Below are 14,019 nucleotides of genomic sequence, written 5' to 3'. Positions count from 1 at the left end.
CGTGGTTACCTCGGAGAAAAAAAAACTTATCTCGAGCGCCAGCTATTCTTTTCACTAGGAAGAATAGCAAACCTACCAGAGTAGCTGCTAGTCGGAGACAGAGTTCGCTGTTATCTAGGGTGGTAGCGATAACGAAGTAGTCAAAATCAAATTATGTACCTACTAGTTTATTTACACCTTCGGAAACTGATTATATGTATAAGGGAGATATGTGTAGGTATGAAATATGGGCGAATCTATCAGCAAACATACATTCGGGAAATTCTATCCGGTCACGAGCACTTTATAAAGTTTATACCGGGTACAGTGAAAAATCAAAGGTTGTTCAATAAAATGCGCCAACCAGAACTGACGAAATGAATACTAAGGATGACCTCGCGAAGTGAAATGACTTGCTATACGGTATCGGGATGTAATTGTATTTCTCCAGAAATGAAACACAACCAGGGCGGGTCTATTCGAGACTTTTATTCGCTACCCCAAGGGCTATAACGCTCCATGACTGATAGCGAAGAAAAGGTCTATTTTTAGCGCAACTACGGGATTTCACTGACGACGAGTGGTATCTCTTATTCTCTACCCCAAGGGCTTACGCGCCATGACTGATAGAAAAGCAGAAATTTCGGATTCAACACTTATGACGCGGACAGGGGGGTGGACGGGACCTTCCCTTCAGTACCCCAAGGGCTTACGCGCCATGACTGATAGCGAAGGGAAAAGTCAGACTCGCGAAACAGGGTAAAGTACGATAAAATATAACAGAAAGCGATACAATACAGCAGTGTCAAAGAAGTAACCGGTGTAGGTCTAATTAAGAAACTGAACGGTAAAGACGGGGACCTACCTCCTTTATTTCAGGCACTCGCGGAAAAAAAATGAAAAACAAAAATTTATTCCTAATAGCACTGATACTAGCAACACAAAATTATTTTTAAAGAACGGCTTGTCTGGCACACAATTAACGTCGAATCGCAGAAAGTACGGAGCGTAAACTAGCTGAAGTAAAAGAGCAGAAAAAGTAACACCGACTGAAGTAACAGAGAATCAAAAGTGAAAAGTTGAAGTGACCGTCGCGGGGGAAAATCTGCTTTTATAGGCAAATCCCCCCACACGTTAAAAATCTGAAAATTCCAGAATGCGACAAGAATGAAAAACGTCGTCAGCTCCGGTTTATCGCATATCAACATATGAAAAACGTCGAAATCTTCAACGGCATGCAAGAAAAACAACGTTAAACGGTTTTTTACATTTACTCTGCCTATCGGAATGAATGTACTGAATATTTTAGAATTAAATATTTTCAAAGGCGGAAATATGAAATGAAAGGAATGCACTAAAATGAACTCCAATGTTCCTCAGAAAACTGGGATTCATTACAAAAGAAAAATCTAATAACCGAGGGTCAATTTTCGGGTAGGATGAAAGGATAAATAAAGTGCATATTGTCAACGCTGTACCTAAACAAATCCATCAATTCATCATAGATATATGGTTAAACTAAACTTCAGTATAGGTATATAAATAACCTAATTGGAATAAGTGATCTTGACTCAGATTGAATTGCTTTTTTACTTTTTAGGCATAAAGTTCCTCAAAGGATGAGAAACATCCCAAAACCTGCGCCTTTGCTGACGCAATATTTCATAGTAAAACTGTATACCTAGTTATAAGATATCATCAGAACAATTCAAGACAAAAAAATGTGCAAAAAATAAACAAACCCCTCTATTAAAAATGAAATCGTAAAGATAATAATGAATCATCTTCGTCAAAAAATTCATAAGCATGTAACTAAAACTAAAAACAAACCTAAATTATCGAAAGATTCGCACAACCTCCCTGGAAAAAAAACTCTCCTTACGGCCTACGACACTATTATCCAATTCCAATTCGGAAGTTAGATGTATGCCGTCGCGGATTGTTTAACAGAACTTTTCGGGCTCTATAAAATTGTACCTGATCGTGATCATTTTATTCTTCTTTTATAATTTACCCAGCGTCGACATACAGCCTGAAATCAACTTCATTCACGACTTGTTCATGATAAAAATCTATATTTTTCGTCAATTCTTCATTATACATGGTGTCCAGGGAGTAACTGTACAGGGTGGGCAAAATTGGTGATACCTGAACTACAACTTTTTAACCCAACGAGATAGAGGAAAATGAATGTACGATAAGTACGATTCATGTCACCTTTTTTTGAAAAACTAATAATGCCATCAACTGCATTCCTCTATCTTCTTTTATTGACGACCGTAGTGCGCCATGCATTTTCCTCTATCTCGTTGGGTTTAAAAAGTTGTAGGTATCACCAATTTTGCCCACCCTGTACATACTCTTATTATAGATAGAGTAGGTACATGGGACTAGCTGTGTGTGGATTGACTATAAAAAATTTATTTCTGGCTTTGCCCAGGAAGATACAGGGTGATTTTCGAAATTCATGGAAATACAGAGACTTGATTTTATTCATATATGTTTAAATATACAGGGTGAGTCTTTGACTAGTACAAATATTCAAACAGTAGATTCTTGAGGTCAAAAGAAACACTATACAATTTTTGAATTTTTTCCGAATCGGCCCGGATGAAAAGATATAATTTTAATTTTTCATAATGAGCTGTGCCACCCCTGGAAAAACAAAAGTAATTTGAGAATAACTAGCTTAACCTGTGACACTACACATATGTGGATAGAACAGAGTTGTATTTAGCCAAAGTACACAATCTTTCAAATTTCACAGATAGATACTTTTTTAATTTTTGAACATCAAATTAATAACTCAAAAACGGCGCATTGTACGAGAAAATTTGAAGAATACTTTTATTTTACAAAATGTTCAAATATTCATAAGATAGTGTCCAACTTTGTTTCAAGAGTTGGGTTCTTTGAATTTTTTGTATTTTTATTGTACGTAATGGTTATTATGGGAAAAACTGAAAGACGTGCATGGGTGATATTTTGTGTTCGAAAAAGATTCATCAAATAAATGAAAAACTATATTTCGAAATTGATTTCATTCGATGAAACCATTTGTGGGATTCAAAAATAACATTTTTTGTGGTTTTTCAACAGCCTGTATCTTTCAAACCGAGCGGATTCGGAAAAAATTGTACAGAAAAAAAGTTTCTTTTGAGCTCTAGAGTCTACTGTTAAAATATTTGTACGAGTCAAAGACTCACCTTGTATATTTTCCATGAATTAAATCAGTGAAGAAGTTTCTTGCGTTCGCACGAATTGTTATCGATTGTTCTTTCATCTACCACACCGTCATGGAAGAATTGAATGATGAATGATGTAGTTGATTGTGCGTAATTGAATCGAAATCAGAAAATGTGAAAGCGGCTTCACTAGAATCGCTGGCGCTGTCGCTCAAAGCGCCGGGCGTTTTCGGAAAATCAATTCTTGTATCAACCGCTTCTTCATCAGCGATAGCGTGGGCGTGTGAGTGTTGGCGCCCTGAAATGTCAACAACGAAGAAAAAAATTCGACATTTCTCAAATAAAATACGCTAATACCGGATAGTATGTGATTTTTCTACTATGAAATACAGAAAACCCACGAAATCGAGCCTATTCTTACGATGGTCGTATTCGGTGCCCTTGTTGTCATATCTGGCGTTCTTCCTTTTAATATGGACTTTATCGTTGCCTCTGAGTCCTTTCACGAGGAGAAGTACGATAATTTTGAATAGTCAGTGGAATAAACCGGAGGATTCATTCGAGATAAGAATGAAAAACAGCAATTTCAATTCGGACAAGGTTATCTCAGACAATGAAGTAACAGAAGAGTCGAAAAATGAGTATTTGGTCAATACGAACAACAAGGAGAATGTCAACAAGAACCAGAATGAAATTCTGCAGGATGTCTTCAGCAGGTAAATATTTCTTATCAATTAAAGTCTCAAATCAAATCAGATTGATTTTAGTGAGCAATTTTTTATATATGAACATTGGATTATTTTTCATTCATCACTTTTAAGGAAGGTATCGCTCCTATAGTTCTTCATAGAAAAAATGCAATCAAATATTTACTTAGAATTAATGCTCTTTAGTTGGGGAGCCGACGATGTTAAATCGGGATTTACTCGAGCGTCGTGGAGAGCTAGCAGTGCATTCTGTAGATTAGATGGTAGAAAGAAAAAAAGGTTCTACATGATGTATTTCAGCGATGGGGAAAGCGTCTGCAGGTTTTCAAAGATTTTTTTGAGCGTGTCGGATTTTTAGAGGATATGTTAATTGGACACAAAGGAAGTTACTTTTCAAGAGACTGACAATTCAGACGTGATGCTAGGTTGAGGTCATAGTGATCCTTTGAAAATGCAAAAAAAATCGTTACTTGTACATAGTTGAGCATGTCAGATTTCCATACAGATGGTTAATTGGTGTTGCAGAAGTGTTAACTCATTAATCTGGCACTAATCAGGGGGGTTTTCTTAACCTGACAATTTGAAAATGTCAACAAGGCATTTTTTTTAAATATCTCCCTTCCTGTACCTCTAATCGTTTCTGTATTCATTATGAAAGTTGTAGGTTCTAAAATTCTATACAACTTTTGCCTGGAGCAATTTTACATACTCTTAACCGTTTCCAAGTTAGAGGGGAGCTTACCGACACATGCGAAAGGCCAAGGTCATTATAGAAACCCAGTGTAATGTACATTCATCGCCATATTATACATATCTCAAAAACATTCGAATGTAGAAAAAATCGCTTCGGACAAAATTTGCAGAAAATGTTAAGCTCTACAACTTTTGAAAACAATGGGAAAATGATTTGAAGCCTAGGAGAGGAGATAATTAAAAAAAACTGATTTTTGTGATCTTTATGGCAAATTTTTATTGTTTCGGCTTGCTGAAACTGTCAGATTATTATTTTTTCTGTTATTCTTGAATCATAAGCTTCAAAATAAGAAAAAAAGCCACCGCGCTCGAGAATGTACACGTGACTTTTTTTCTGCTAGTTAGGCCTCCTCCCACACATTTTCGTTACGCCTAAATTGTCAGATTAAGAGAATATATACAACATATAATCAACCACTATATCTTAATCTGACACGCTTGAGTATGTACAATGAACCTTTTTTGTTTACTATTCTGACAGTCTGTCCTAGACAATTCCCCCTATACAGGATGTACCAAGTTCGAGGGCCTATTAGACGTTTCTGGAGATCTGGACCTATTTAAAATCGTAAAATTGGGATTATGATATTGTTCGACATTATCTACTGAGCTAAAATATTCTTGAAGAGTGAACACTTTCAGTTATACAGGGAATGGAAATACATTTTTCAAAATTTTTTTTCTATTTTTTCGTTTCTGATAAGATAGAGTGTTCAATTTCGAATATATTTTGTTCAAATCATATCAGAAAAGAAAAAGTAAATAAAATTTTTTTTTTGAAAAATTTAATTTCATTCCCTGTATAATTGAAAGTGCTTAGGCTTCAAGAATATTTTAGCCTTGATTTTAGTTCAGTAGATAATGTCGAACAATATCATAATCCAAATTTTCAATTTCAAATAGGTCCAGTTTTCCAGAAACGTCTAATAGGCCCTCGAACTTGGTACACCTTGTATACATGTCTAATTTTTGGTAGGTGTACGCATTTTCATCCCATTTATTAGTTGTTCATTCAGTGGCGGTTCCAAGAGTGATTTGGGATTTGGGGGTGGGGGCGAATACAAAACTGATTCTGTATTTTTGCTTACTAGGAAAGTTCCAGATGTCAAATTTTTTACCTTACTGTGAAAAGTCGAGCTAATCCGAAATAAAAGTATAGGTATCAGAAGAGTTCCTATTTTTGGCCCTGACAAATATCATAGAGGAAATAATCTTTGCGAATATCTGTTAAGTCTAAATCCGGCCTTGATAGAAAGTTTGGGAGTAACAAGAGATTTTCTCTAAGAGGGAGAGGGGTGGTGTTGCGCGTTCAATGTGTTGCGCAGTCACGGTTTCTGATAAACTACCTGAGGTTAAAATATTCTACCAATATTGACGATTTTTCAAAGTAGTACCTACCCTGCACCCTGCTTAGCCACGCCCATGGGACAAAACTAAATACCTACTTTTGTCCAACTAGTTTATCTACAGTCAGTACCACAGAACACACCCATGACTTACTATCAGTCAGTCAGTACAGTCCATAGACAATCTACAGTCCACAGGCAGCAAAGTGGGGGCTACTTCCTTAGGATATTCCCGAACAGTACTGTCAGTATTCCAAGAGAAGTTCTGGCTTTTTTATTCTCAAATAATAATATATGATAATTAAGCAGTAGCAGTAAATGCATTTTCAGCCATAAAAATGCGGTGTGACCGCTCTCCACACTTTTTTTGCGCTATAAATTAGTTTTCTGAAAATTTTTTCTTTTTAAAAACCACTTGTAGACTTGTAGAGCATGTTATAATTTTCATACCCACATCAAACCGTTGTTCCAACACCTGACCTTGCGAGTGTACACCCTCAACAGACAATACTACATCATATATAATTAAGAGCCATTACTAAACTCTTGCCGATTTTTGTAACCAGTTCTCGGAGTATTAATAGGAACTATAGGATCAGACCGATCAAAGAGTATCAATTCTTGATACTATTGCCTAGGATCTAAAAAGTAAACAATATTATGAGCAGATGGTGATTACGTAAACTATCTGCCAACTAGATTGATGGCTCCTTCCTTAGGTGCAAAAATCCACTATGACTCCCCAATTTCAGACGCTACAATTTTAGGCTGATGAAATTTCTAATTTCCCTGAGGTTCAGTAAGAATTTACGGTCCCCAAAATCTGAGCTTCATCTACTCAAAAAAACTCAAATTCATATTTCATCATTAAGAAATTTTTTCTCGAATTTGTGATCAGAAAAATGTAATGTATAAGGATATGATCTCTTCAACTATTTGAGTATTTTTTTATCATTTTCCTCAATCAATTATTTTAATTTTTCAGAGCTGATAAGAATATGGACCGAAAATTAGATTCCAATGAACTGTCCTTATGGATAAGGAAAAAAATCATGGAACACATATCTTTAGCCGTCAGCAACAATTTCAATTTATTTTCTCAGATAGATGTCGATCCGAAAAACGGCGTGGTAACGTGGAAAGAGTATCACAGTTATTTTCTGAAGAAGAGAGGTTTTAGCAGTAAATATGTGAAAAAACATGACGAGAAAAGACATAAGGGTTTGCTGAGATCTGTGAAAGGTGAGAACAATAGGTATCTACTTATTCTGTTATATCTTTGAGCATTTAAAGTTGAGTTAATACTCAATGGCTATACAGGGTGAGTCTTTGACTCGTACAAATATTTTAACAGCAGATTCTTTTGGTCAAAAGAAACACTTTTTGCTTATATCATTTTTTCCTATTCGGCCCTGATAAAAAAATATAGCTATTTTAAGTTCTCATGATGAGCTGCGCTACCCCTGTAAAAACACAAATACCTTCATAATAACTACCTAAATCTGTGACACTACACAACTGTGGATCTTTTAAACAGAGTTGCATTCAGCCAAAGTTCTCAATTTTCCGAATTTCACAGATACTTTTTGATTTTCAAACCTCAAATTACTCGAAAACGCCGCATTAAATGAGAGAATATGAAGAATACTTTCATTTTACAAAACATTCAAGTATTCATTAGACAGCGTAAAACTTAGTTTCAAGTTTCAAGAGTTGGGTTCTTTAAACTTTTGGTATTTTTATCGTAGGTATAATGGTCAAAATGAGAAAACTGGAATGCGTGGGGGATATCTTGTGTTCGAAAAAGATTAATCAAATAAATGAAAAACTATATTCTAAAATTCATTCCATTCGATAAAACCGTTTATTGTGCCTCTATCTTTTAAACTGAGACGATTCGGAAAAATGGTGAAAGAAAAGTGTTTCTTTTGACCTCAAGAATCTACTGTTAAAATATTTGTACTGAGTCAAAGACTTACCCTGTATATTCAAAAAAAAAATTAAGTATGTCAACTGACCACTGGAAGTTTTCTTTTCAGGTAAATTTTTTAATCATATTTTTCGAAGGTTGCTGACAACGCACAATATTTTCAGAACAAATTTTGAGGGACAAAGCCTACTGGATGGAAGCGGCAAGGTCCAATCCAGACGCTTTGACCGTGGACGAATTTTTGGCGTTCACCCATCCAGAATCTAGCGCTGCCAATCAGTTGGCATTGGTGGACGAACTGTACGATAAATTCGATAGAAATGGCGATGACTTTTTGACTGAGGAAGAATTTGCTGTTCTTCAAGCGGAAGGTGAGATATTGGGATATTGCTCTGATGATACCTGAAACAAATCTCACAAGAACCAACTCACAAAAATCTGCAGGTTTATTCTATTATTCTTTTATACATTGCATTCCGCGGCTGATATTTTCCGCACTTTTCTGTCTATACGCTTTGTTCTTCTCTCACCCCACTACGCTATAGGTGGTTCAAGACGCCCAAAACAAAAACCATTGCAGGATTTTTTGCTTGAATGCAACATCAAAGTTCTCTCTCAAAAACATATATTTTGAGGTCTCCAGACTAAAATTTTTGACATGTCCTATATACCGAAGATTAACTCCTCTTCGAATATACGAGTACATACCACTGATGACTGTACGAAAGGCTCAAAAATTGCTCATTTCATCATCGTTTTCAGGCAATGATGAAACAATGGTCATCCGACAGGACGAACACGAGCGAAGGGCTGAATTTCGAAAAGCCATAGACCTGAACGGGGACGGCAAAGCAGACAGGAGAGAACTCCTCCACTACGTAGCTCCCCAAAGTCCCAGGCACAGCGAGCACGAGGCTGAAGCCTTATTGGCCCTTGCTGATGTCGACAAAGACAATATGCTCTCCCTCAACGAGATGCTTGCCCATCCAGACCTCTTCCTTAAATCCAAAATGGTGGACACGGCCAGGAGTTTCCACGATGAATTCTGAACTGTACTGGTCGGGTAGATTTTGGATGCGATGCACAACGATTTCGAAAAATACTGGGACGTTGAGCTACAGTTGAAATGTTGTAAAATTTCTCTGCTTGAAAACTGGTGCGAAAATGTTGATAGGAAAAACACAGACAGTTGATTGAATTAATATACCTAATATTTTCCAATTACCTATTGTTAATGTCAATTTACAAAGACTGTAGTATTTGTTTATGTAAAAAAGCAGTGGAAATTAATAAAGATTATATTTTTTAGTTAAAAAAATATGGTAAATTTCTAAACCCTGAACAGGTTAGTTAGGTAGGTGTAGGTATAATCTTATTTGCTTATACCAATGTATTTATGTATTTCGACAGATCTTTGTCCTTTTATATAAGGAAAAAGACCTCAATGGATTCTCAAAAACTTTGCATTGGAATAACAGAATTAAGTTATAGGAGATAGAAAAAACATTCACAATAATAATAAGGATAAATTCAGTCAATGCATAACACCCGCTGATATGAATATCAACAAGTGTTACGATCTGAATTGAGCTATCCAATATCATTATTCATATCAGAGGGTGGTATGCATCTGAATTTATCCTTATTATTGTATTCATTTCCTACCTGTTTAGGCGTGATCATTCTTTTCATTCACAATAATGTTCCAATAGTACCTAGATAGGGAACAATAGTAGTATATAGCAATAAACATCAGTCAACCCGATCAACCCCTTGCGCTCTCTAACCACCCAAAAACAAGGAATTCTAATATATATATAATATATAATGGCAACTTCTGATACAGATACCTTTAGATCATTGGGGAACTCGTGAGGAGTACTTTATAAAAAAGGTAGGCAAAGTTGAGAATATTGTAAAACTTGGTGAAATTCCAATTGTACGATCAATCATATCAAAGTTGTGGTTCCAGGAGTAATATTGGGGGGGGAGGGGTTGTATAAATTAATAATGAAGAGCAAATCTAATAAATCTCGAATTTTCATCAGTTTTTCAACTGACCCCATCTTTTTAGGAATTTTTCGAAGGTGGATGTACCGAAAAGATAGATCGCTGGGCTTACGAGAATAATCTGAAAAAGCATCAAATTTTCTAGGGAATAGTCCGTATCACAGCCTTCTCAGTACGGACTATACGTACTTAAGTACGTCTCTTGTAATAAATCTCAAAATTTCATCGACACCCTGACGAATTTTTAACTGACCCAATATATTTTTCGAAAGTCAGCTTTCGACACGCTTTTCTAGAAAAATCATCGTAAATGTGATGATACATATTCTAATGGTGAGTTTATGCAGAGTTACTAGAAACTAATACCTGAGAAAGGGCATGCACGTGTCTGCTTTCTGCCCATGAGATTGTATTGGCCACTTTTTTAGGTATTAGTGATTGAAAAATTTACATACTGATTGCTGAAGAATAAAGTGACATACCGAACTCGATGAAATTTCGAGATTAGTACTAGTATACTAGTACTAGGAGAGTTACTCTTAAGGTGAATTTATGCAGAGATACTATGAACTTATACCAAGGGTCCAACCTCATGGCAGATAGCAGACACGTGCAAGCCCTTTTTTAGGTATCTTAGTATCTCTGCATAAACTTACCATAAATGAGTACCTAACTCTCCTAGTACTAGAATAAATCTCGAAATTTCATCGAGTTCGGTGTGTCACTTCATTCTTCAGCAATCAGTGGAAGTGAATTCTTCAATCATACAGAATATCCTGTACAGGGTAGGCAAAATTCGATGTCTACTGAGGGGATCTCGAGAACTATAGCAGCTAGAAGAAAAGTGATTACACATTCTCAAGCTCTTTTTTCCTGACTTATCCAAATCTGAAATCAGAACCTGCCTATCATTTCTAGAGTTGAGTTATAAACAAAAATTGAGATTTTGACGATTTCGAAAAGTTCTCATAACTTTTCTGTCTTTGAAGTTACAGAACTGCAACTTGAACCTGCTGAGGCACTTGTATTCGAAGAATCTTGCTAATGGCAAGTTTTCTGGAAACCCACTGAATACCAAGGGATTTTAAAAAAGAAAATATCCAGTATGAGAATATTTTTATCATTTTCAGTGTGCAAATGCATAGAAAAACGCATACATAATCCCTTAGAACATAGAACAGTTCTATGTTCTAAGCATAATCCCAAACCCCATATGTAACCCTTGAGTTAGTTCAAATCTATGTAATCTACTCTTTTTTAAAGAGTATGGTTTTCCCTTTGATTTCCTTGAATAATGTAGCAACTACTTCAAACCAGATGTAAAATTAATATTGGTATCAACAAGTGTGCACATCTGGATATTTATTTCTTCTTCATTCAATCGATGTCTGCCTTATCAATTGAGGTGTTTTTATTGAATTCCAAGAGAAATAAAACTTTAGCCTAAATACTCATTTATTACAAGTTTATAACAAAGTCATCTCTTTATAAAAGTTGTTTACATAAGGGCATCCAATATTATTTCATTACCAAATTGCTATTCAATAAAATCATAATATAAGATTGAACAGAATTATAAAACAACATGTAACATATTTTCAATTAAAAAAAATTAATAAATACATATTTACAAACAGGGACTGCACATATGAGCAATACATTTTACTTCTTTTTTCGATCTGTATTGCATTTTGGACAGAACCATTTACCTTTAGGTTTTGTAGTTAGACCCACACAAGCAAAATGAAACCATTCGATTGGACACTGAAAGAAAAATACGGGAATGTGTAATACAATATACTGATTTGGGTAGATCATAATCATAAACTACTTGAAAAATTAAAAGAGCAATTTGGAAGTACATAAATGTAAGAAAAAGGCTTAATTAACTATTGTCCAATAAACTCATAAATCATATAATGGAGCATACTCACATCAGGATTATCACAACCTATCATCTCTCCATATGACACTTGATGACACAAACAGTATGTAGGTTCATTGGGATCAACAGGCATGTCAAGCACGTCACTGGGATGAGCTATTCCTGCCAAGCCAGGTAATCCAGCTACAGCATCCAAAACTACAAGGAGAAAATATATTGTTAATATAATGTTGAATGATTACTCAAGAATTCTGGAAAGTAATCAACATTTTTTTGACACCTAAGAATAAATTCTATTGAGTTGGGGAAATAATTGTAATTTGTAATTAATTCGCGGGCCGAAATGCACTTCGGCACGAGAGTTGGTACGTAATTTACCATTCGCAAGAAACTTTGGACAAAATAATTCCTTGCCAAAGAAATAGTTTGCAGCTTGCAAGGAAATTTAGCAGACTTCAAATTCTGTGCTAGACTTGAATTTAATTACGAAGGGTAACGAAAAACGCCATCAGCTTAGGTTCCTTGCCGTAGTGCACTTCAGCGCGAATTGATTACAAATGCAGCTTTAGGAGGCCCCATTGTAGATAGAATTGAATAATTTCGAGGTTAGGTCAGGTTTACCTGGATTGGGACAGTAAAAAAATAATTTTGTTCATAAAAATATCATTCATGGATACTAATGTAATGAAGAAACGATTTAGTTCAGTTATTTATGCCGCTAACACTGAAAATAGAACAATTTGTTATTTCTATAAGAAATATCCCCTGAATTATGAATCTCCCAAAGTTGAGAATTGTACCAATCAATTTTCCATATGACTTTATTTAAAAAAAAAATTGGCCACCAAATCATAGGTGGACACTAAAGTAAAATTTTACCCATTGATATTAATCAGATAAAAATATCAATGACTAGGGATAAATGCACACAAGCACAAAAAACACATTGAATGCAAATCAAATGAATGAAATGAGTATGAAAGGATGAAAAAGAATTCAGGAAATTTCCTGAACTGATGGAAAGAATGAATGAAATGAGATGATACGAACCCTCACCTGAGGTAGCTTTTGCTCCACTACCTGTACTATTTGTACCATTGCTAGTACTACCAGAAATTTTCTGTTTCTTCTTCTTGCTTCCCCGTATAGTTCCTGCTGAGTCCTCTTCACTAGAATTACCAGATCTCTTCTTCTTGTCAACTTTATCTTTGATTTTTTTTCTACCTTCTGAAATTAAATTGTGGATCACATGAAAAGCCATCCTACCTTTTAATCGTACAACACTCACTTTTACCAGCGGCCTGCTCTTCATTCCTAGAACTAAGTGCTTTATCTTGAATTTCGGATTCAAATCTGGCCAAATCACTATCTAATCTTCTTATATGTTTATCTACAAGTTCATAAGTTTGTATGGCTAGTTGCACTTTATCATCTCCATATTCCTGTATATATAATAGTTCTTGTTAGAAGAATGGAAACACTTCAATAGAACACAATGTACAAACTATTTCATATAATATTAAAAAGAAACCCAATAGTAGGAATGTCTCTGACTAAAGAGCCAAAATAATACTAAGTTTTATACGAATGATAAGCCTGGTAAGCAGCTGTTTAGGAAGTATTCGAAAGAGCATGAAATGATATGATATTCCAAAACACTGACCTTAGATTTGTTGAATAAACCTTGAATCTTGTCCAGTCTTTCTTTTTTTTCCTCCGCAGAATATGAGTTTTGATTCTTAAGATACTCATCAGCTTGAGTATCAATGCTTTTAAGAAGTGCTTGGGCTCGAGAATCTAAATCTCTCATCAATGTGAAATTCCTCTGCAGTTCGATTGGTAAATGTTCTAAACCTAAATAAAAATTATTGTTATTGTTAACAGTTTCTGGAATGATTAACAGCCAACTTACTATCCAGGTAATGCTCCAAATAAAGAGCAGAAGTCATGATTATTAGAATACTACTTATATTATAGCACAAATAATTTCAAATGAATATTGCTTTGTGCTTTTTGAAAGAAGGAAAAGCGGATTAACTCTTTGCTGGCGAGTAATTTCGTAATTTAATTACGAAAAAATTTAAACAAAAAAATTATTTGCAGAACACTAAACACAGATCATAGACTTAATTATGTCTATGACACAGATACACCATAGATTTTCTGATAATGTTTAGTCCACAGAACATAAAAATGGAGGTTTAGTCATTGAACTCAATGAAGA

At 35.1% G+C, this 14,019-nt stretch overlaps 2 protein-coding genes across 3 annotated transcripts; one reads left to right on the top strand and one right to left on the bottom strand.

Moving 5' to 3' along the window:
• The first annotated feature begins 3,330 nt into the window (after window positions 1-3,330).
• LOC123311534 (45 kDa calcium-binding protein) lies at window positions 3,331-9,200 on the top strand. The gene is made up of 4 exons (XM_044895566.1): window positions 3,331-3,880; window positions 6,956-7,212; window positions 8,065-8,271; window positions 8,663-9,200. Exons 1-4 carry the CDS (start codon window positions 3,546-3,548, stop codon window positions 8,947-8,949), a joined length of 1,086 nt encoding a protein of 361 aa, XP_044751501.1. The 5' UTR covers window positions 3,331-3,545; the 3' UTR covers window positions 8,950-9,200.
• A 2,147-nt stretch (window positions 9,201-11,347) lies between these two features.
• Window positions 11,348-13,910, bottom strand: LOC123311220 (inhibitor of growth protein 4). Of its 2 annotated transcripts, none has more exons than XM_044895052.1 (6): window positions 13,708-13,910; window positions 13,459-13,649; window positions 13,084-13,237; window positions 12,846-13,022; window positions 11,845-11,993; window positions 11,348-11,674 (listed from the first exon to the last, which is right to left on the bottom strand). In XM_044895052.1, exons 1-6 carry the CDS (start codon window positions 13,742-13,744, stop codon window positions 11,573-11,575), a joined length of 810 nt encoding a protein of 269 aa, XP_044750987.1. In that variant the 5' UTR covers window positions 13,745-13,910; the 3' UTR covers window positions 11,348-11,572. The 2 variants fall into 2 exon arrangements, with proteins under 2 accessions (XP_044750987.1, XP_044750988.1); XM_044895053.1 differs by having other exon boundaries at window positions 12,852-13,022.
• Between the last annotated feature and the right edge of the window lie 109 nt (window positions 13,911-14,019).

The sequence above is a fragment of the Coccinella septempunctata genome, chromosome 4, assembly GCF_907165205.1.
Source record: "Coccinella septempunctata chromosome 4, icCocSept1.1, whole genome shotgun sequence".
NCBI classification, from domain to species: Eukaryota; Metazoa; Arthropoda; class Insecta; order Coleoptera; family Coccinellidae; genus Coccinella; species Coccinella septempunctata.
The sequence above is the reverse complement of the archived record's forward strand: the minus strand, read 5'-3'. Positions and strand labels throughout refer to the sequence as shown.